The sequence below is a fragment of the Peromyscus maniculatus genome, chromosome 8 (genome assembly GCF_049852395.1).
Source record: "Peromyscus maniculatus bairdii isolate BWxNUB_F1_BW_parent chromosome 8, HU_Pman_BW_mat_3.1, whole genome shotgun sequence".
NCBI classification, from domain to species: Eukaryota; Metazoa; Chordata; class Mammalia; order Rodentia; family Cricetidae; genus Peromyscus; species Peromyscus maniculatus.
In genome coordinates, this window is record NC_134859.1 from 35,066,882 (window position 1) to 35,091,066 (window position 24,185).

At 43.0% G+C, this 24,185-nt stretch overlaps 2 protein-coding genes across 3 annotated transcripts in view; both read right to left on the bottom strand.

The window, feature by feature from the left end:
* The window catches only part of LOC102903128 (uncharacterized), a 35,791-nt gene extending 21,986 nt beyond the window's left edge, over positions 1 to 13,805 (bottom strand). For both annotated transcript variants that reach the window (XM_076578291.1, XM_076578290.1), the window contains exons 1-3: positions 13,756 to 13,805; positions 13,407 to 13,496; positions 9,465 to 9,536 (exon numbers count right to left, since the gene is read on the bottom strand). The gene's annotated coding sequence lies outside the window, so the exon portion shown is untranslated. The remainder of the gene's footprint in view (positions 1 to 9,464; positions 9,537 to 13,406; positions 13,497 to 13,755) is intronic.
* On the bottom strand, positions 584 to 13,881 carry Zfp2 (ZFP2 zinc finger protein). Its single transcript, XM_042283943.2, is given in 4 exon segments — positions 584 to 1,842; positions 1,844 to 3,222; positions 13,407 to 13,496; positions 13,756 to 13,881. Coding segments are annotated over 4 exon segments (1,650 nt in total). The 5' UTR covers positions 13,790 to 13,881; the 3' UTR covers positions 584 to 1,695.
* Between the last annotated feature and the right edge of the window lie 10,304 nt (positions 13,882 to 24,185).

The following is a 24,185-nucleotide window of genomic DNA, read 5'->3' on the forward strand; positions in this document are numbered from 1 at the left end:
TGTCATTTGTACTTTACAATCCTGACTCCCACAGGCACTGTTTACCTCGGCCATTCTCCACAGACTCTTTATCTTGAGCATTGTTTTTAAGTCAACAGGACCCAACTTTATGGAAGAAGCTGTATGTACTTTGTTAAGAACTTCTATGTAAACATGTCTTAAGCTTTGTTGTACTCAAAAGACTGAGTTAGTTGTTATCAGAAAATCTTTTTTTCAAAAACTGTGCTGTGCTTAAATATGGCTAAATATTTAAATAAATGAACTGGGGTCAGACTCTGGAAGTTTTGGCACAGCATAAGTTTCAAAGTCAGGATGAATGGAGTTTCATTCTTGTCTCTTCATGGACTGTTTCTCTGCCACCAAAAAGCCTGCAAGGATCCCCTAAAATAACTAGCTCATATTTAGGACTCAGCCAATATGCATTTAATAAATCAACTACTATCATGATCTATAAACTATTCCTGTGGTGGTTCTGAGTGTGTTTTGAGTTGTAAATGTTTTATTAATTTGCTGCATTCCTATGTCTATTAGCATCATAGTTAGGATTTCTATTGCTGTGATGGAACATTATGACCAAAGCAACTTGGAGAGGAAAGAGTTTATTTGGCGTACACTTCCATATCTCTGTTCATTACTGAAGAAAGTCAGGACAGGAACTCAAACAGGGCAGGAACCTGGAGGCAGGAGGTGATGCAGAGGCCATAGAGGAGTGCTGCTTGCTGATTTGCTCAGCCTGCTTGCTTATAGAACCAAGGACCATCAGCCCAGAGATGGTGCCACCCACAATGGTTGGGTCCTATCCCACCAATCACTAATTAGGAAAATGCCCTATACAGCCCAATTTCATGGAGGCATTAATTGAGGTTCCTTCCTCTTAGATGACTTTAGCTTGTGTTAAGTTGACATAAAACTATCCAGGACAATTAGTACTCAATCCACAGGTCTTTAAATTTCCATGACAGTCAAGTAAGACACAAAGATATGCATTTGATTCCTAAGTATTTAAAGATTATATTTGTCACATTGTCATCTAAATATAATCAGCTTATTTAACAACAGTTTAATGACTATCAGTTGAGAATTCAAAACAGCATGCTATGGCATTAAAATATGCACAGTACATCTTCCATCCAGGAGCAACTAGCCTCCATTTTTTAGAAGATAAAGCAATTCAGGGAAAGGGGAGAACTTGAAGGACAATAGGAGTTAGAGGTAGAGGATTTTAACCTAAAACATTCAAGAAAATCACAATATGAAATAAAAGCATCTCCACAGCACATATAACCACAAAAGACTATAAAAAAATTCCCTGCATCTTTTGGACATTTTATCTAACCCAAAATCTCTCATTTAGCACATCAGGACACTGTGATCTTATGAGTGACTTGTTTAAATTCATGGGGGGGTTAGTACCACATACCAGATTTTTTTGGCTGTCTAGTTAAGTACTATCACATTTTCCATCCAGTGTGAAAACTCTGTGATGCTCAAATCAGAATTCCAAGTATGACACAATAGAGCTTATCTCCATCATTAATGTATTAGCTACTCAAATCTGATGGTAAAAAAAATTTTACCATCTGAATGAAAGTGTTCACTCTCATATGGTTAATCTGCTATGGTTTTATTATCTGGTATATTATATTGTACTTCAACAAAAGGTTCCCACATGAGTTATGGTTATGAAGTATCTACTTAATATGACAAAGGGCTATTATGAATGAACTGATCAAGATGAAGGTGTCTGTGCAAACTCCTCTCATGTATGAGTCCTCTGATGTCTTGTAAGGTTTGTACTCCTACTGAAGGCCTTTCCACATTCATTACACTGATAGGGTTTCTCTCCTGTATGGATCCTCTGGTGCACTATAAGGGATGAATTCTTAATGAAAGCTTTCCCACATTGGTCACATTCATAGGGTTTTTCACCAGTATGAATTCTTTGATGTTCAATAAGGTAGGCGCTCTGGCTAAAGGCCTTTCCACAATCAGTGCACTCATAAGGTTTCTCTCCAGTGTGTATAACCTGATGTACAGTTAGGGAGGATCTCCCAGTGAAATGCTTCCCACATACCATACACTCATAAGGTTTCTCACCAGTGTGAATTCTCCGATGCTGAGTAAGAGAAGAATTCTTACTAAAAGCCTTTCCACACTGGTTACATTCAAAAGGTTTCACTCCAGAGTGAAGTCTCTGGTGTTCTATAAGGTATGTGCTTTGACTAAATGATTTACCACATTTGTTACATTTGTAGGGCTTTTCTCCAGTGTGGTTTCTCTGATGAAGAGTGAGAGTTGAGCTTTTACTGAAGGCTTTTCCACATTCACTGCATTCATAGGGTTTCTCTCCGGTATGACTTCTCTGATGGACAATAAGGTGCATGCTTTGACTGAAGGCTTTTCCACATTCATTACATTCATAGGGTTTTTCTCCGGTATGAGTTCTCTGATGCACTGTAAGATTCATGCTTTGTGTAAAAGCTTTCCCACAATCCTTACATTTGTAGGGCTTCTCTCCAGTGTGGATCCTTTCATGTTGAATAAGGGAGGAATTCTTACGAAAGGCTTTTCCACACTCTTTGCACTGATAAGGTTTCTCTCCAGTATGAGTTCTTTGATGAACAGTAAGGTTCATACTCTGACTGAAGGCTTTCCCACACTCATTACATTTGTAGGGTTTTTCTCCTGTATGAGTCCTTTGATGAACGGTGAGGGAGGAGCGTTCAATGAAGTGCTTGTCACATACATTGCATTTGTAAGGCTTCTCCCCAGTGTGAATCCTCTGGTGCTTAAGCAGGGATGAACTCTGGCTGAAGGTTTTTCTGCACTCATCACATTCATATATTTTCTTTCCTACAAACATTCTTGAAGCTTTCATTAACTTGGAATTTTGTTTGGAATCTTTTCCACATGAATTCCAATTATGGGGTCTTTTTGGCAAAGGAATGCTTTGTGGTGTATTAAGCATTGAACCCTCAATGGAACATTTTTCAGTTTTATTACCTCCACATACCCTCTTCTCATTCAAGGTTTCCTTTTGGGTCACTGCCACTTGCTCCAGATATCTTTCCTGTTGCCCCTCTAACCAGCAGGAGGGGTCCCAGACAGTCCCTAAAGCTGAATGCCAGAGATCTTCCCTTTCCATTATGACCCCATAGGGCAAATTTTCAATACTGTTGGACTTTGGAGTTAACTCTTTGGTTTCAAGTCTTGTCTCCCGGCCTGAAAAAAAGTAAATAATTGGCTTACATGAATTGATGTGAGAAGGCTAGTCTGGGCCTCCTCTTGGGCAGGGGACCCTGTATAAGATAGGGACAGATAGTAACTGACCACCACCATGCATGCATGCATTGTTCTTGTCTTTGGGCTGTAGATATAAAGTGACCAGCTCCCTCAGGCACCTGCCACTGTGACCTCTCTACCATGAATGGACTTGAATGTGAACTATGAGTTAAATAAAAAAGTTACTTTTATCAGAGTATTTTATCACAGCAACAGGAAAGAAATTAAGACAGAAATTGGTACCCAGAAGTGGTGCCTTTAGTGTGTAAACTTGACTATATCATTCTTATGTCTTTGGACCCATTTGTGGCTAGAATGTGGAAGAGTTTTGTACATTGGGCTAAAAGAGTCACTGAATGCTGGAATCAGAGCTTAACTCATTCTGGTAGGAGCTAACAAGACCGAGATGAACTTGGCTCTATCATGGACTGGGCTAGGGGCCATTTGTGTTATATTTTGTTAAAGTATCTGGATTCATTCTGCCCATGTCCTGAGAACATGATAAAGCTGTATTTGAAGACAATGGACTGATTGGTTTGGCAGGAGAAACTGAGCACAGGAGGGCATTGGGTTGTGTCTGAGAATGCAGCTGTACTTGTTAAAGAGATCAGCACCATTGTTGAGGCACCTCCTGCACTGCACTGGGATTATATGAGAAGCAAAAAGAACCCCAAAAAGGCTCCTTCATGTGAAGACTCAAGTTCATTTAAAAGAACAAATTCTAGTTTGAAGTGGCTCCTGTTCCTCACTAACAACTTCCTAGCACATGCTTCTCCAGGACTAGCACACAGAAGCTGGGACAGCTCTGGTCCAAGGGCTCATGCTCTTCTTGAGCGGGGACAGAGCTTGGCAGCATAATCCATATACTAGTTTTGAAGGCATGAAAGATGCAAGATGTGGGTGAGGGGCTATGGATTTTAGCTGAGGCCAGGAAGTATATGGCAAGGTCAGTCTCTGCACAGAGGCCTCAATAGACTGTTGTGTGAAAGTGTGAAAATGAAGTCTCAGTCACAATAGAGACCACAGGATATTGGAGATGCCAGGACTGTGGGATATCTGCCAGTGCAAGCTGAAGGAAGGAAGTAGAGCTGGCCTAGGAGAGTGTGTGGCAAAGCTGAAGGGTAGATACCTAAGCCACATGGAGCCCCGAACATTAAGAGCCTCAGATATGGAGCTGTAGGATTTTGGTTTGCTTTGGTATGATTATTTTATGCCCAACTTACTCTGTGCCAATATGTTGGAAGTATACAACTTTTTAAAAAAGTTAGTGCTCACAATGAAGAGACTGAACTTTTAAGGTAATGGAATTGTTAAATACAATGGGAACTTTTAAAGTTGGATTGAACACATTTTATAACATGGTAACAAGCCTATGGATACAAGGGGTAGAAGGTTATGGCTTTAAATTGATTTGTTTTGGTATCAAATTGGCAAGTGGTGGAATTGTAAGGGTTGATGTTGTTAATTTGACAGACTCTAGATTCATCTTGGAAGAAAGCCTCAATGAAGGATTGTTATGTTGTGTTGGCCCAAGGACATGCCCATGGAGGATTATTCTGATTATATTAATTTTTGTGGGAAGACCCATACTGACTGGATGGCATCATTCCCTGGACAGGAATCCTTTATAAGATGGTGATAGCAAGCTGAATACTAACATGCATGCATTCATTACCCTCTGCTTCTTCACCATGCATTTTTTGTGACTAGCTGCTTCAGTCTCCTACCAAAAGGTCTTCTCTGCCATGATGGACTGTAACCTAGAACTGTAAGCTGAAATAACTTCTTTCTCCCCTACGATGCTTTGTTAGAGCAACCAGAAAAGAAACCAACATACCTATCCAACAAACCCAACATTCCTACTGGTAGTTTCTTTCCTCTCATAAAGTTACTTAGAACTCTACACCAAATTAAGGAAATATCACAGTGTGAAAAGACTGTTGGCCCGTGAGTCACACATGTGAGTTCAAATGGTGGATTTTAACAACATCTTAATGATGTACTTGTTTCTTTGGATTTGAGCTTTCACAGATATAAAAGAGAATAAAATAATCTTACAAGGTGTAAGATCCTAACTATATGCAAACCACCCCTGAGGAACACCGCCATCTACACCATACAGAACAGAACACATTTGAAGCTCACCACTCCTAAAGGAGGAAGATGCTGTCTTAAAGGCTTTTTCCTTAACCTTTAAGCAGTGTTCTACTCACAGATGTAACAGGCCCAAACCACCCTACTCTTTCCTAAGTTGTCTTTCTGTGAGGTTGAGAACTTGTGGACTAGAGCAAGATGAAGAGAATCTGTTGAGCTGCCTGAGGGCACTGCACAGAAGGAAGGACCAGGAGCCTCTCAGGTTCTTAAGACTACTACTTATCCCAAACTAACTAGCTGGAGGCAGTGAGGACAGAGGACAGGAAACTGCAATCTGAGAATCAGCTTGAGGACTGCTGATCAAAGTCAACAGAGCAGAGATCAACACGGGATACAGTAAACCAAAGGCTTTGAAGCAAGAAATGTTAAGTAACAGAGCGTCTCCCTTCCAAGCTGACCTGCTTTAACAAAAAGAGAAAGTGTAAGTCAAGCTGGAATAACCACCAAAATACATGTCCCTAAGTAGCTCTGGAGAGAATGTCTACCTAGTGGCATCAGCAAGCAACATGTGAGCCAGCAGCTGTCTCTTGTCCCAGATCAGTTTGGCCACATCCAGTTATCTAATTTACATTCTTTGAGAATATTGGAATTGCTGCTCAGAATCCAACAAAAAGTGCAGGGGAGAATCCATTAGCACAGATAGATGGCAACAATGTAAAGAAAAGCCAGGAAAGGGAATGGTGATAGCTAATCTTGATTGTCGACTTTGATTGTCGACTTCACGACATAAGGCCACATTCTTCATGGAAAGGACACTTTGTCCTTACTTGTAGTGGGAATCTAGTAGAGTCACTGTATCTAGGGTAAACATTAGAATGTAACAGTTGCTTCTCACTGTATCTAGGGTAAACATTAGAATGTAACAGTTGTTTCTCACTGTATCTAGGGTAACAGTTAAATGTACCAGTGTTTGTTGAAGGTACCTAGATCTTGAAGAAACCATAGTAGAGAACAGTGACTGTTTTCTATGACTTATAGAGTCCTTTTTCTGAGGAAGTTTTCCATCCGTTGCTGACTTTGGTCACAAGACTATCCAGGCATACTTGGAGCATCTTGAATTATTAGTACTGCAAGTATTACTAAAGCTGCGGGCTGTGATGATTTCCTTCAGAGAACACAGAGAACAGATCCAAGGGGCTTTGGTGTGAGGAACTTGTACCCCAAACACAACCTTTGTTACACTCAATATGCTTCTGAATGGAGGTTCAAGGTTCAGCTTTGGTATGAGGAACTTGCTGTATCACAAACACAACCTTTGTGTACACTCAATAAATATGCTTCTGAATGGAGGTTCGAGGTTCAGTTCACAGAAACTGTTCCTCTCTGCTGCCAGAGAGCCTAAAATTACATTCTTTTGAATGTCCCATGCAACACAGAACACCCGATACTGGAATAGATAACTTATTCTGATTATGGGTTTGCCGTTCCTGTGTGGAACGCTTCTGCCAAAGCGATCATCTGTAGACTGACAGAATGCTTTCTTCACCGTCATGTTATTCCATACAGCATTGCTTCTAACCAAGGAACTCACTTCACAGACAGAGAAGTGCAACAGAGAAGGGCCTAGCTCATGGAATCCACTGGTCTCACCATGTCCTCCATCATCCGGAGGCAGCTGGCCTGATAGAAAGATGGAACAGCCTTTTGAAGATGCACTTATACTGCCAATTAGGTGGTAGCAGCCTGGATGGCTGGGACAGGGTTCTCCAGAAGATGGTATATGCTTTGAATCAGCATCCACTATACGGTATAGTTTCACCCACAGCCAGGATCCACAGGTCCAGGAATCAAGGGGATGGAAATGGGAATAATTCCACTCTCTATCAACCCTAGTGACCCATTTGGAAAATGTTTGCTTCCTGTTCCCATGAACAGAACCTTAAGTTCTGCTGGCCTAGAAGTTTTGGCTCCAGACGGAGCAGCATTCCTGCCGGGAGATACAACAAACATTCCATTGAGCTGGAAGCTCAGATTTCTCCCTGGCCACTTTGTGTTTCTGAGCCACTTATGCCAACAGGCTAAGAAAGGAGTAACAGTGTTAGGAGGGTGACTGATCCAGATTACCAGGGAGAATTGTATTGTTTCTCCACAATGGAGGTAAGTAAGGTTATGTCTGGAGTGTAGCAGATCCCTTATGGTTCTCTTGGTGCTCCCATGGTCTGTGGTTAAAGTCAATGGGAAACAGCAACAGTGTAATCCAGGCAGGATGACAAAGGGAACAGACCTGTGGGAATGCAAGTGTGGGTCACTGCTCCAGGAAAACACCAAGACCTGCTGAGGTGCTTGCTGGGACAGAAGAAATACAGAATGGGTATAGAGGAAGGTAGTTATAAATACCAGCTAAGGTCATGTGACAGAAAAATACACTGCAATTGACATGAGTGTTTCTGTCCTATTATGTTAAGAATGAGTTTGTGTCAGGATGTAAAAGTATAAAAACAAACAAAGGAATGAGTCTGTGCACATACACATTAAGTGATATTTGTGTTCCTATTTCTCTATCATGTAATGTAATATCAACTGAGATAATATTAGTGATTACTGTATTTAAGTTATGAGACACTAAAAGACTAACCATTCCTCAGGGATACTGCCACCTATCATATATTTACAGTTGTACATGGGATGGTTATATCATGTTAGGTGGAATTATGACCTGGTTATTGTTTTCATCCGGAAACTGGTCATGACATAAGATGTGATTGTATGTCAAGCTACAAAGGATGGACTTGTGATGGTTGTCAAGTTGACTACATCTGTTAATAACTAAAACACAGACAGCTGGGCATGCCTACAGGGGATTTACTTGATTGGACACTTTGAGGTGGGAAGACGCACCCTAAATCTGGGCCACACTTGGTGGCAGCCCACATACAAAGACGTGGAAGAAGTAAGGTTTTGCTCTTGCTTGCTTGCCCTCACTCTCACTAACAGTTCATCCACCCTCCTGCTGGGGCAGTCTTCGCTGGTGTTAGAACTGATTTCTTTGGGATTCCAGTAAAGATTGAAGAGCAGTCAGAGACATCCAGACTCATGGATTTAATAACTACTCGATTCTTGGTCTTTCCTTCAAGGGACAGTCATTGTTGGAGTCATTGGACCACAGACCATACACCACTCTAATAAATCTGTTCCTCTAGAGAACTGTGACTAATACAGAAATCATCACAAATCAGAATAGTGGTCAGTCCTGGGTAGAGGTAAGAAAGTGAGTGGGATGCTGGTTCTTGAATAGGTTCTGGACCCTGGGTGTGCTCTCTTTATTCCTTACTAATTTTCATCACCACTAACTACATAGAAAATCAGGATAGCATAGTGGTTAGGTTATAACTCTGGAGCCAGATTATTTATCTGGCTCAAATTTGATTTCAACCACTATTAGCTTTGTGCAGGTTTCATAACTTTTCTGTGTTCCAATCTCGTCATCTGTTAGATGGTACATGTATTATTTATATAAGAAAAAATAGTTAAGCATTAGTTTATTAAAGGTTTAACAGAATATGTGTTGTGTCAAATAGTATATTTGCTTTATAAATCCTTCTGTTTATATATATTCCAAAAATCAACTGAGAAAAAGAATAAAGCATTTTCTATTCTGAAAAATGCTAACAGTTTTAAACTCAAATTATTTTAACACTATATAAAACTTAATAAGGTTCAATATATTCTTTATTAAATTTAGATGCCTAACTTAAATGCAAATTCTCAGGACTTAATTCTTTTTTTTTTTTTTTTTTTTTTTTTTTTTCTTTTTCTTTTTTTTTTTTTTTTTTTTTTTTTTTTTTTTTTTTTTTTTTTTTTTTTTTTTTTTTTTTTTTTTTTTTTTTTTTTTTTTTTTTTTTTTGGTTTTTTCGAGACAGGGTTTCTCTGTGTAGCTTTGCGCCTTTCCTGGAGCTCACTTGGTAGCCCAGGCTGGCCTCGAACTCACAAAGATCCGCCTGCCTCTGCCTCCCGAGTGCTGGGATTAAAGGCGTGCGCCACCACGCCCGGCCTAGGACTTAATTCTTAAGAAAAAGAAAAAAGATTACCTATAAATTTTTAACAACTGGCCTAGGAGATCCTCCCAGGAACACAGGATGCCAAAAGACAATGCGCCAGGCCTGCAAAGGTGAGGAAAGACCCATGTGACTTACATGTACAGAAAACCAAAACACACCTCTGCACAGGCAGACATTTACCTGCTAACACGACACCACTTAGCTGCTAGCCTGACAGTGACACACAGGGAAATCTGGAAAGAGCATGCTCTACACTGCACATCATTGCGTTCCCTGGGCTTCACCCCGTTCTGCACAGTTTCTCCTCTAGAGGATAAAACAGATTCACTGCAGTGAAGAACACGGCGGAGGTGCTCTTCTCCTCTTCTTCCCTTCCATCCAACTTTGATGAAATGTCAGGCTGGACTTGCTTCTGCCCTCTTCCACACACAGAGCAGCACACCCCTGGGCACTGAGCAGGCTCTCCCCTGGGCTAGGGAGCTTCTCAATCACTCAGTTTATAAAGTAAGAATGGATGAAACCACAGGTGTTTATCCTTTCTTATCAACACTGCTGCATTCTTTCTGCTTTTCTTCTTTCCCTGAGCCAGCTCCCTCCTCATCCCTGGGCATGCATCTGTAACCTGTGTGGGAGCATCTTTGGCTTTTGGTTCTATCCCGACAATTCTCCAATTTCCACTAGTAAGAATTCCACAGATATGGTTACAATTCTCACACCTATGCTTGAATCTGACTTTTAAAGTTCTACTTAACACATTACCAATGTACTATTGAGCATTATCTACTACTTAACAAATATTATCAAGCACTTGCTGGGTAGGCATAAAATGAAATGTAAGCTCAGGAATGACAGTTCAGTGAGCCTACAAGCCAGCAGGCAGACAGATGCCCAGGAAGAAAAGTAAACAGAGTGTGCACTCCAATCATAAATAGGAGAAGAAGCTTTTGGATCCTTCCTGATGGAAAAGTCTGAAAGAAGATAAAAGAGTGGGGTAGGAAATCGTTATCAAAAGCATGGGGCTGGGGATGCAGCTTAGTGATAAAGCCCTTGCTTAGCATGGGAGAGGCGCGGGTTGATCTCTAGCACCACAAACAAACATTTCCATGCAATGTCTCAAGAAACCTTACTACACGACAGTGGAGTAACCAAAAAAGAACCTTGAACAGATGCACTCAATCTACTGAGTGTAGAAATACGTAACTACATGTGTATACCAACAAACTCCAAAACTACCCCAAAGTGAAAATATGACAGAGCAAGAGAAGACACTGCATCGCTAACAGAAAGGAGCAGGAGCTGCGGAGCCGGCTCAGTGGGGATGAGTGCTTGCTCGGCAAGTGTGAGGACTGTTCCAACCCCAGCACCCACACAGAAAGAAGGCTGAGAACGGGCATTTGTGCTTAAAATCCCAGAGTTGTGGGAGCCTCACAGAGGACTGCCTTGGCTTGCTGGCTGCTAGCCTACCTCTGGGTCCAGAGAGACCCTATCTAGAAGGAATAAGGCTGAGTGATAGAGCAGGATACCTGATGTCCTCTGGCCTCAAGTGAGCACACCAGGACACATGTGTATAAAACACACACAAACCCACATACCCCCCACCACACACCCCCATGCATACACCACACACAAGTGAAAAGTGATTATACTATATACACAGAGAGAGAAAGAGAGAGAGAGAGAGAGAGAGAGAGAGAGAGAGAGAGAGAGAGAGAGAATGAATAAGCAATTCACAGATAATAAATAATCTAGAAGTTAGTTTTTTCCTCAGGAGTGAAGTAACTATGGTTCAAGGATTCTGTACCCGAGGCACTCTCCTCCTCAGAAGGGCGATCTCCCACATCAGGGCCTTGGCACTTGCTGTCCCTATGCTCAGAATACTATCCTAGACCCATGGCTTTATTTGCACTCTGTTCAAAGTCACGACCCCTGCAGAGCAGAACTAAGCTCTCCCCTAGGCTGCTTTCTCTTTCACCCACTCACTGACTACCCTGCCCTCAGCTCCTCTTCTGCTCTTTCCCTTCTCCCCACCTCTCTCTATTAAAGTATCCTCTCCCTAACCAGACCATGAGCTCCCCAAGGAAATTCTGCCCACGCTGCTTTCTTGCTATCCTCCCAGGGCCAGAAAGAGGGCCTAGAACTCACTGAGCATTTGTGGAATGAATAAACTACTCACAAAGCAATAAACACAAGTGGCAATAGTAATCCACACCACAGAACACTGTAATGAAAGCGATTAAGCTCTCTAAAGGGATCGCGGTATACAGATAAATGAGCATCACAAATTACAATCCTAAAACAGGACTGGAGGCTGTACAAGAAGTAGCAAGCCCTCCAAATGCAAACCCTTCGACCCAGCAAGTCCTCTTTAGAATCCTGTTCTCTAGGAAGCTCACTGAAAGACAACAGTGGTGACCAGAACATTTTATTCATGTTGTAAAATTAAACATTCACAAGGAAATTTTTGTCAATTTCTTCTTCATGCAAATACTAGATGGACTACTTCTGCATGGAGATATAGAGAGAGGCAGGCTTGTTGGAGGTCTGGAAGAAAATCTTTAGAAGACAAGTCATTAGTCCTGACTTCTGTGTGTGACCTCACATCCTCACTACTGTTAGTTAATTTTGGGGGATGCATTTGAGAATTGACTTCTGCCTTGATCAACAACCTCCCTAGGAACACAGTGCAATACCAACACAGCCCAGTAGACAGAACTTTCCTCCTTTAATTTTAAAAGTCTGAATCCACAGAAATGAGCTAACAGTGAACACACCTGACCCTCACTCACCCAGATTCTCTGGCTGCAGATACTCGGCCACATTTACTGTTTCTCTGTGTTATATATACATACTGGCTTTGCTAGATCACTTCTTAGCTCACTGGTGTAACATGCACCCCTGAGCACCCCAGCATCTACTCCTGAGGACACTGTCCAATAGATCACACCATACCGACACTGACATCACCATTCATGTAATAATGCATTCTTTTGTTTTGAGACAGGGATGATGTCAGGTGTCTCTATTACTCTCCACCTTATTTTCTGAGGGGGGGTCTCTCACTGAACCTGGAACTCACCCATTTGGCTAGAGTGCTGGCCAGCGGGCCCAGGGGTCTTCCTGCTCTGCACCCTTAGTGCTGGATTACAGGTGTGTACAGCCTGTAATCTATAGGCCTGGCTTCCACGTGGGCACTGGGGTTGAACTCAGGTTCTCACTCTTACACAACAAGCATGTCACCATCCCTAGGTCCCTGGCTCGCTCTTTAAAAAATTTTAAAAAACACATTATAAAACAACGGGGCTGGACATATGGGGAAGAAAGATGTAAAAGGCATTTTCTGCAGAGAGCAGTCAGTGATACCCTCTCCAAGGGAACTTCCAGCTGTGATGGGGACCGACCAAGGCACTGAGCATTAAGAGATGCATGGCAGGGATGAAGGGCTGGTGGGCACAGAGGGCGCATTTTATAGCGGTAAGTGGAAGAGGATGTAAAGCTGCTAGAGATGCAAACAAAACTACAGTCATTTCTCACTTTTCAAAATATGCAGACTGTTCAAAATACCTGTCAAGGCAGGAAGAAAAGAAAACTCCCAAATGGTTACATAAACAAGGGGAAGGAAGCTAAGAATACAGGTTAGGCTTGGGAACAAAGCCAGTAAAAGGAGGTGTCTCAGTTGGTGACAGGTTTAACTGAACACAGATGAAGAAAGAGACAAAAGTCATTGCTAATGTTTCCAAATGCTCAGAGGCTCCAGGCAATGCACAAATGCTCAGGTATAGCGACTCAAGCCTCACACTGCATCCACCCCTCCTCCAAGCCCAGGACACAAGGTTAACAGTGGAGGACCAGTCTCAACAGCACGGTGGCGCTGTCCTCATAAAGAGCTGTTCTCATAAAGTACACAAGATCCCTTTCGCACGTCCTCTTAGTAAGACACTCATGTTAATATGAGTCCTGCATCCTGACACTTACCCAGAGAGATGCAAGCTGGGAGTTCTCTTTTCCTCAGGCTCAGTCCTTGTTCCAGATCAGAGATCACATTTGATTTGGAAAGTTGATGTCCTGCTTGAGAGGAAACAAATCGAGTTTGGGTCCTGAACTTAGTCAACACCAATCCCAGCCCAGTTCTGATTTCCTCCATTTCCATGTTTTCCATTCTTTTTTTTTTTTTTTTAACCTAGAAAGACGGGACACTAAGGGACGATCCTAACAATGCCCCATGAGACCTGGGGTTTCAAGTCAAACCCATGAATTTCATAAGGCAAATGGCTGAAGGGGGAAGGGCAAGAATCAGGTCTTGAGTTGCAAAGGGGGTTCTCACCCAGGCAGACCATGTTCCTGTAGCTCTCCAGCATCACTCTGTCTTACAGCTTCCTCTGCACAGAATCAAGCTGCATCCACTCCTCCCAAGTGCAGTCCACAGATACATCCTTGAATGTCACTGACTCCTGAAACCACAAATTCCTCCTTAACAGGGGATTTTGCCAATAAGGCCTTGGAAAAAGACCAAGTAGCACTGGAAGCAACATAGTATAGGCATGCCCCAAACCCTTCTCCCAGGAGATTGCAGATTCTGTCAAGGTGGCAATCAATACTGACTGTCTCTGGAAAAGGAGGTACAGAGGAGTGCTATGGTTTGGCTCCTGAGGTGGTTTGACCCCAAAGGTTCAAGTGTTAGAAGCCTGGTCCCCCAGTGGCAATGTTTAAGAGGCTGGGGAGGGCTGGGGAGCTGTAACAGTGGCTAAGAGTGAGTGATGCAAACCAGCAGACCTGAGTTCAGACCCCAGGGACTCACGGACGCCTGTACCCCTAACACTGGCAGATACAGATGGCAGATCCTGATAGTTTTCTGACCAGCTAACACAGCTTCAATGATAAGCTTCTGCTTGAGCAAGAGACCTTTTCTAAACATAAAAATATCATGAAGTGATAGAGGAAGACACCTGTGTCCTCTTCTGGCCTTTGCAAACGTAAGCATGCACACACACACACACACACACACACACACACACACACACACACAGAGTGGTGGGGCCTTTAAGGACTGGGGCCTGGTGGGAAGTTGCTGCTGGCCCTTCCTACATGTTCTCACCGTCTCACCTGCATTCCGGACACTGACACCATCCACAATGTATTCTTCACCATAGCTAAACAGAAGTCAGTGCCATGAGACTTAACCATGCCACGTGTATGGCAGACACTCAGGTAATGGCTGTGATTTCTATCTGCACCACAGGGGAGTGATGTGACGCATGACTGGTAAGACTCCAGACTGAAACGTGGACCTCCATTATAGTAAATCCTCTGCGGCGTCCTTTCCCAGACCCTGAGATGAGTGGACACTCCCTCCTCATCACACCCTTGCCTTTCCCTTTCCTAGGCTTTTCTGACTCCTGGTAGTCCATAAGGCCTACAAACACCAATCCATCTCCCCTGTGACTTTGGTGCCTTCTCTAGCCTTTGAGTACATCAAGAACTCCAGTGTCAGCTTAGAACAGACGGGAAGGACACTGAAGGGACCCAATGCTCCAATACTCTAATACGTCTGTCCTCTGTAATGAAGTCCACTCACAGGATGGGAGTAAAGAACGTCTGACAGAGAGGTCTCACCTGAGCTCCCAATGGCAGAGGCCCAGCACCCATCGCCTTCCTCCTTCCTGTGGGGCCTTCCTAGAGAATGTGCAGTCTCTAGAGGTAGGGCTGAGGGAGGGAAAGGAAGCCATGAGAGAGACTCCTGCCGCAACGAAAAATAAAACACCTACAAACAAATAAGAAGTGTGAGGTGTCAACATAAATACAATTAAATAGTTTACCTATAAACTTTGCTTTGTTAAGCTTACTTAGGTATATAAACAGAAATGAATGGGAGGCATGCTATACTCATGGGTAGGATGGCTCAGGATGCTAAGCTATCACTTCCTTGACCTGAATCTATACATTTAACACATTCCTAAACAGTTTATATACCTCAATCACAATATTTTAAAGTTAATTATAGAAAAAGCATTAATCATGTTGTATAACATTTTTTTAAGATGTATTTATTTTCTGTCTATGGGTGTTCTGTGTACCACATTCGTGTCTGGTGTGGGAGGAAGTGGAAGAGGGTATTGGATCCCCTGGAACTGGAGTTCCAGTTGGTTTTAAGCCACCACGTAGGTGCTGGGAACCAAACCTGATCCTCTACAAGAGCAGCTAGGGCTCTTAACTGCTGAGCCACCTCTCCAGCCTTAGGAAAAATTGAAAGGAGCCTAGTGAAGACAAACAGCAGATATTCTCACTTAAATGTGGGAGCTGAGGAAGTGGATCTTAATGGAGCAGGAGTACCCAAGTGGCTACCAGACACTGTGAAGCAGAGTCAGGCATAGAGGGGAGTCAGTCATGGGGCACAAGAATAAAGTTAAGCAAGAGAAGTATCTTTTAGCCTTCTACAGCACAAAAGGTTAGCTATACTTAACTCATATTAGCTTATTTTTAAATTAGCAAGGAAGTTTCTGTTTTTTGGTTGTTTGTACATGTGTGTGTGGTATATCAACACGTGTGTGTGTGTGTGTGTGTGTGTGTGTGTGTGTGTGTGTATATGGTGTATTCACACATGTGTGGGTGTGTATGTGTGTGTGTGGTGTATTCACACATGTGTGGGTGTGTACGTAGGTAGGTGCCAGAGGAGGGCTTTTGGTGTCCGGCTTTATTACTCTCTGCCTATTCCTTTGAGTTAGAGTCTCTGAACCTAAAGTCTGGCTGGTGGACAGCAAACTCCAGCAATCCTCCTGCCTCTGTGCCTCTCCTCCCCAGAACTGGGGTTACACACTCCTCTGAATTCAGGTCCTCACGCTTGCACTGAGCCCCTTGTCTTTCATTCTGGGGACAGGGTCTCACACAGCCCGGCTGTCCATGAACTTGGTGTGTAATGGAAGATAGCTCCCAGGTGCTGGGATTACACTCTGCTAAAGAGAGCATCTTCAACACTCCCGACACAAAGAAATAACAAATTTGTGAACTTATAGATTATGCTAATTACTCTCATTTGACCATACACTGTATAATCAAATTATAATGCTGTAACACACAAATATACACATTATTTCAATTTAAGGTTGTAGTCTTGAAAGAGAACTTGCCCACTTGTTTTAAATGACATTAACTAGAACACAGCTGTCTTAGCTAGGGTCACTTTTGCTGTGACAAACACCACGACCAAAGCCTGGGGAGGAAAGGGTTTATTTGGCTTACACTTCCATATCACTGTTCATCACTGAAGAAAGTTAAGACAGAAACTCAAACAGGGCAGGAACCTGGAGGCAGGAGGTGATGCTTATTGGCTTACTCATTATGGCTTGCTCAGTCTGCTTTTTTATAGACCCCAGGACAATCAGTCCAAGGATGGCATTACCCACAATGGGCTGGACCCTCCCATATCAACTACTAATTAAGAAATGCCCTAAAGCCAGACCTTACGGAGGCATTTTCTCAACTGAGGCTCTCTTTTTGGGTAACTCCAACCTGTGTCAAGGTGACAGAAAACCAGTCAGCTCAATACTATTACTGAAGAACCTCTGACATATTAAATATCTTGTCAACACCAACTGTGAGAAGAGCAGCATGCCAAGTAATAGTGAGTACAGCCATAAATACAACAGGCAAGGTCTCCGGTCTCCACCTTCATGGATGTTACAGACCAATAGGGAACAAATCCTAGCAGCACAAGTAGTTCAGAAAAAACACACACACACACACACACACACACACACACACACACACACACACACACACACATTCAGGGGCTGAGTTATAGCTCAGTGGAGGCCCTGAGTTTTATCCCTACCACAGTAAAGGCAGGGGGTGGGTGAGGTGGACTGAGGATATGAGAAAATTGAAATCTCTGATCAATGATGAAAAGACTAATTGTAACATATAACAAGGGTTGCCATTTGGAAAAGAATAAAGATGCAGAAATGGAATGAGAATTCTGTAAGAAACTATAAATGAACATCTTTGTGATGTGATGAAACAGAAGGTCTCTCTAATTATTGTAAACACAAAGCGGGTGGAGGAGGAGGGAGGCGGCCCTGGGGACAGCTCAGTGGATACAGCATCTACTGTGCAAGCATGAGAGACAAGGAGGCAAGCAAGAACATGGAATGCCTGTGGGCTTGGAGGAAGACCAAGGATGACTCCCAGCATTGACTTCAGGTCTCCACATGTATTTGGACACATGTGAAAATGGAAAAAGAAAACACAGAGGGGAGGTTTATATGACTACAGGAATGCATAACTTTTCTGTATGTTCACGGAACCTGTTTGTAGAACAGATGTAAAAGTTATGAATAAAATGAGATGGAGTTTAGCTCTGGGATATCTTTTGAGACACGGCCTGACTATGTAGCCGCGGCTAGCTCAGAACTCTCTATGTAGGGCAGGGTGGCCTCAAAGTCATCTCCCTGCCTCTGCGGGATTAAAGGCTTACACCACCACAACTGGCCTGCACCAAGGCTTAAGAAAATACTAAGACTTCAAGTTGGTGTGGGGGGCCATTAGGCACTTTTACACTGCAACCATATTTATAAACTGCTACTTTCTGTAAAGAATAACGCAGGTGGTGTCTAAAGGTCTTACTGTAACAATGACCTGGAAATTTCACTTGAAGATTTGTGGAAAGAGGCAATCCAAAGAAAGACATAAACAGATGGCCTGTACCATTTACACTATTAAAATCTTACAAAATGCATTTTGCTAACTCCATTTGTAAATGTGAATGGAGGAAAGTCACTTAACATTCCTTTTTAGAAGTAAAATGTTTCTATTTATACATATACACCTATCTACACGATACACGGACTTTTGACAGGTTTCGAATGACCTTGCTCGTGTATTTTCTAGCTGACCAACAGTGAACTTAAAGAGGAGAAATTCGGAGGGTGCGTTCTCTCTTAGCCGGGACCCACACTCTGCGTGCTTCCTTTGCTCCCGCAGGCAGAGGGCGGATCCCGAGCCGCGGTGCGCACAAAGGCCGGAGCCCCCGACTGCGGCCCCACGTCCTCCCAGGCTTCCGACAGCGGGTTCCCCACGCGTTGGCGGCGCCTACCCGGCCAGAGCTGCCCGGCTAAGAAGAGCTCGCGAGCAAGCCTGTGCGACCGACTCCGGGGTACCGGAGGGGCCGAGCCGGGGTCTCGGTCAGTGGTGCCTGCGGCCTGGCGCCCGCGTGAGCAGCGCACCTGCGACTCCGCGGTGTCCGCGGAGGACCGCGCACCGCACTGCCCCGCCGGCCCCGCCCTCAGGTCGCAGCCTCGGGCTCCCAGTGGGAACGCCTCCGCCTTCCCCGCTCGCGGACCACCCGCCCGAGGCGCCGCACTCACCCCAGTCACAGAAGAAACCACAGGCTGGCGGCACACGCAGCCGCGCCGGGCGCGCTGGACTACATTTCCCACAAGGCCACGGGCCCTCGACAAGGTGACCCTTTGCGCAGGCGCAGCAGGAGGGGGGGGCTGGCTAGGGGTTGGGTCCTCGGGTGCACGTGCAAGGTTGGCCACCTTAAACCTGTTGCCTTAAAGAAACGGGTTCTAAAACCTTTACCTTCCCTAAAGTAAGAGGACCCTGGTCACCCCCTTGCATGAGGGAGCATGAGAGGTAATCTAGTAATGTAACGTTCTAGAGAATTCGTGGAGCACCGTGAACCGGAGCTAGGGCACGGTGTTGTGGGATGCTCTTCCTAGGGCTGCAGGATTGTCTCTGTGGAAAACCAACCACCTCGTGGATGAAACTCGAGGATGCTCAGGTAATTTCGGTTGCATCCGCCGCTCTGGAACTTGGAGAAGCGTGTGACATGACTGCAAATGTAGAATCTTTCAAGAACAACATTAACAAGTTTGATAGACACATACAAATAGGTCTACCCCAAAATTGGGGGAAAACAGTTTATAGATATGATCTTTTGCTGGTTTCAAAGTAGCCACACGTTTACCAGAGTTGGTCTATAGGTGATATTCTTTGATGAGGTAAGTTCGACACTGGTGCAGCCATATCTGATGGGAACTGTAAAAGGCATAAAGCCAGCTCAGCTGCTTGACCAAAGCAAAGCTGAGCGGCATGATGGCTGCTGGAACACTTTTTTTTTTTTATCTCCACAATTGAGGGACTTTTAATATTTGTACAACTTAGGGATATGGATTTATGGAAAATGTCTTATGAATCATTTATGCCTTCTTCCGGGAGTAATGCTTCTAAGCTTCCCCAGGAAAGTCCTGAGCACAGTACCTATCCCTCCTGATTTTGGGAAGATATCCTTATCTACTTGAAGGTCTTTCTTACGTCCTGGAGGTTGTAACACACATAAGATCTCTTTACAAGGCTCTGAGATATTCTTAAAACATCTGTCCCTGCACTTTCTCATTGTCTTAGTTAGGGTTTTTTTTTTGATGTAAAGAGATACCATAACTGTGGTAACTCTTATAAAGAAAACATTTAATTGGGGTGGTTCACTTATATTTTCAAGGTTCAGTCAATTATTATCATGACAGGGAATGTGGCAGCATGCAGGCAGGCATGGTGCTGGCTACATCTTGACAGGAAGACAGCAGGAAGTCAACTGACAGTCACACTGAGGAAAGCTTGAGCAAGAGAGACCTCTAAGTACACCCCCACAGTGACACACTTCCTCCAACAAAGCCACACCTCCTAATAGTGCCGCTCTGTTTAGGGGCCATTTTCACTCAAACCACCACATTCCACTCCCTGGCCCCCAAAGGCTTAGAGCATAATGCAAAAAGTGCACTCAGTCCAATTTCAAAAGTCCCCATAGTCTATAACAGTCTTAAACTTGTTTCAAAGTCCAAAGTCTCTTCTGAGATGCATGGCAATCTCTTAATTGGAACCCCCCTGTAAAAATGAAAATGAAAAAGCAGACTGCACACTTCCAACATATAATGGTGCAGGAAATACATTACCATTCCAAACTGCAGGGAAGGGAGCAAAGCAAAGGAATACTGGATAAAAGTGATACTGAAAACCAGCTGGGCAAACTCCAAACTCTGCAGCTCCATGTCTGATGTCAAAATGCTTTCAACCTCTCCAACTCCATTCAGCTTTATTGACTCCAACACACTTCTTTCTCTTGGTCTAGTTCCACTCCCTATAGCAGCTCTTCCCAGCAGGTATCCCATGACTCTGTCATCTCTAACATCTTGGGGTCTCCAAGGCAATCCAGGCTTCCACTTCACAACTTCATGCAATGACCTCTCTACTAGGCCTCCATTCGGGGACACCCCTGACACACACCTGGCCTCAGTGGCTTTATTCCACAACTTCTTCCTTCTGTCCTTAACTCTAAAGCCAGAACCACGTGGCTGAAGCTGCCAATTTCTGCTGCTTGCTGGGGCTGGAACATGCCCCCCCCCCCCGTTCAATTATATCTTTACCAGCTTTCTGTCCTTCATTGCCTAAGCTTGACTGGACAACAAATAATACAGCTAACTGTCCCAGGACTTGACCATTATCCCAGTTTTCTCAGGGTTCCCTAGAGATGCTGTTGCCTTCAGACCAAGAAGAAATCTAGAGAACATGACATTCACATTCCTAAGAGGTGGGGTGGGTGGTTTTTGGTCATTCAATGGGTTATGGATATTTGTCATCATTTAGGGTGGTTGGTTACAAGTTGTTATTGGTAATAGTTAGGAAAAAGCTAAACAAAAATTATATTCAGGGAATCTTGTTACAAAAAGAAAAAGGGAAGATATAGAAATGATAGGCTAAAAGGGTAGATTATTGAATCTACTCTTAAACTAAAAAAGCAAATACTAGTCTTAAATATCTTACATTGGTATGAATTTTTATATTGATACAAATTTAAGGCTATTTTTGTTAGAACATACTGTACATATGTCTCTTCTCTTTAAGATATTATTCCTATGCAGCTCATTTAACAATGTAATGTAAATTTCTAGTCCTTGAAAGTTATTACATACTATTTAGGAAAATAAAGAAATGCAGGTTACTACTTAGTTACCTATAACAATAAAACTGTTGTCATGTTAGATATGTTTTCAAGGTCAAATAGAGATATATTTTAGATAGACAGGTGGTCTTCAGACACTTCAGAGGCCTACAGATTATGGCATTTAAGATGTTTTAATAAACGTAAGTTTTTTCATGACATCTGCTCCTGGCAGCACCAGTCTACTTCACAGAAGATGGTGGGCCTTGAAGATCTCCATATGGAGTTTACTTTCTTTGTGGCAAAAGCTAGCCATTTGGATAAGAAACAGCCCTTGCCTCAACTGCTGACAGTATGCTGTCCAAACTGGATAAGCAGGACACAAAAGAAAGTGACTGCCAAACTTTGCCAAGACAGGGTAAGACAGTCCTTCAAAAGTCCTGCTTCACAGAAAAAAAATCTGTTAGATATTGTAGGCCTGTAGGCTGAAGATGGATGCCCCAACATTATAGAGGAACCTTGGGGTGACTGTCCAGGCAGCCAGATGTCTCTGTTGTTTCTTAGTTTTAGAAGTTGCTTGCTCTGCACTTCCTGTTTACTCAGGCAATATTATATCCTTCTTGGGTCTCTGATGGGGATTGAAGATTTGATAGTTAAAGTTTTACAGTTTACCTTGTTACCAAATTCAGGGGGAAAAATCTTACAAAAGTGTGTAAGGTTGGGAGACATAAAAACTTAAATTGTATTTAAAATATGTTTTGAGGTCTAAAAAAAAAGTTTTGGGTTGGTAATACAAGTTAGGATAAAATGTAAATTAAGTCAAAACTTTGGACTCACCAAGATAGGACAGACAACAGAGTATTTTCTCTGAATTTGCCAAATGCAAATCACTGGGCATTATAAATATAATTTTTACCTGATAATTGTTCTTATTGTATATAGTTTTACTGTGTTAGAGTTTCTTTTTTATTTAGACAAAAAGGGGGAAATATTGTGGAATATTCCTTGCACTGTGTAAAGATATGTCACTGTGATTGGTTCATTAAAAAGCTAAAAGGCCAGCAGCGAGGTATGGTGATATTTTATTTGTACTGAAATGTGATTTTAATTGTATGTTAATAAATAAAGTTGCCCTGGGGTCAGAGCTATTAGAGCCATAGCAAGAGCGTGGTGGTTAGAAGAGCTAGGTAGATTTCTGTGTGTTCAGGGATACAGCCAGTATTGGAGACATATGCCTTTAAGACCTGGAGGGCGGTACTTACAGGCAGTAACGAGGCAGTCATGTGGTTGGGTTTACAACCAATGAGAAGGCAGAACAGAAAGACTATTTAAAGATAGACAAACAGGAAGAAGCTCTCTCTCGGGGAAGCTAGGAGCACTGCAGGAGGTAAGATTTTAGCTCTGAGCTCTGACCTCTCGGCTTTCTCTTTTACATTGGCTTTGTGTTCTTATTTTAATAAGACGATTGGTTACATCTACAGCAAGGCAGGAGGGATAGCAGGGCCTTCTGGATGGAGAGAGCAGGGGATAAGAAAGTGGAGTTCCAGCCAGAGAGGAGCCAGCATGGGAAGTACAGGGTAAAGGTAACCAAGCCACATAAAAGAACATAGATTAAAAGATATGGCCTAAGCCGGGCGGTGGTGACGCACGCCTTTAATCCCAGCACTCGGGAGGCAGAGGCAGGCGGATCTCTGTGAGTTCGAGGCTAGCCTGGGCTACCAAATGAGTTCCAGGAAAGGCACAAAGCTACACAGAAAAACCCTGTCTCGGAAAAACCAAAAAAAAAAAAAAAAAAAAAAAAAAAGAAAAAGATATGGCCTAATTTATGTTGTAAGATCTAGTTAGTAACAAGCCTAAGCTATTTGCCCAAGCTTTTGTAATTAATAATAAGTCTCCACATCATTATTGGGGAGCTGGCAGTCCTGACAAAAAGATCTGACTACAGGAAAATATCTGGACAATTGTCTAGCTCTAATAGAACTAGTATTTTTATTGTTCATTAAGAACTTTTTTTTCTAGACTCCCAAACTTCTACCTATGAGGGGCAATTTTTCAAGCCAGAAATAAATATCTTTGAACTGTTTGCTTTCAGATGTGTGGGGGCCCACAGAGGCTTCCTAGTAAGGCCTTGCTCAAGATCAGAAAGTCTGAGCTTGCTTTGCCCAGCAGGGCTGCATAATGGGATAATTTGGCCTAGGGCGTGGTTACCAGGTATTTGGAAGGGTCTACACTTGGCTGTATGTTGTGCTTTGATCTTGAAAGGGGGAGATCTTTTGCCTCTCCCCTTTGTAGTGTATAAAAAGTCCATTAGAATGAAACTCGAGGCAATAGGGTATTGACCCAGGATCCTCAGAAAGCTATCCTGTGTCTCTCTCTTTCTTGTTATCTCTGTCTGTATTTCTAGCTAATACTTCATTCTTTTCTCCTCCCCCCAAAAACCGTTCGACAGGTCGGAGCTGGAATCTGACACAGATGTTCTTCAAATCAGCCATTTTATCTTTTATGACCATATCCAAATTCTTATAGCCTTAAACTATAGATACCACTCAAGATCTCCAATGGCCTAACTTTCATCTTTAATTTCAAGCACTAATGTGGTGATATATTACATACCCTAATAAAATTTACCTGAAGATCAGAGAACAGAACAAGCCACTAGATTAAACATAGAGGCCAGACAGTGGTGGCACACACCTTTAATCCTAGTACTCAGGAGGCAGAGATCTATCTAGATCTCTGAGTTCAAAGCCACCCTGGACTACATAAGATTGACTCAGCCTAGGAGAGAAAACAGAGACAGGCAGTGGTGGTACACACCTTTA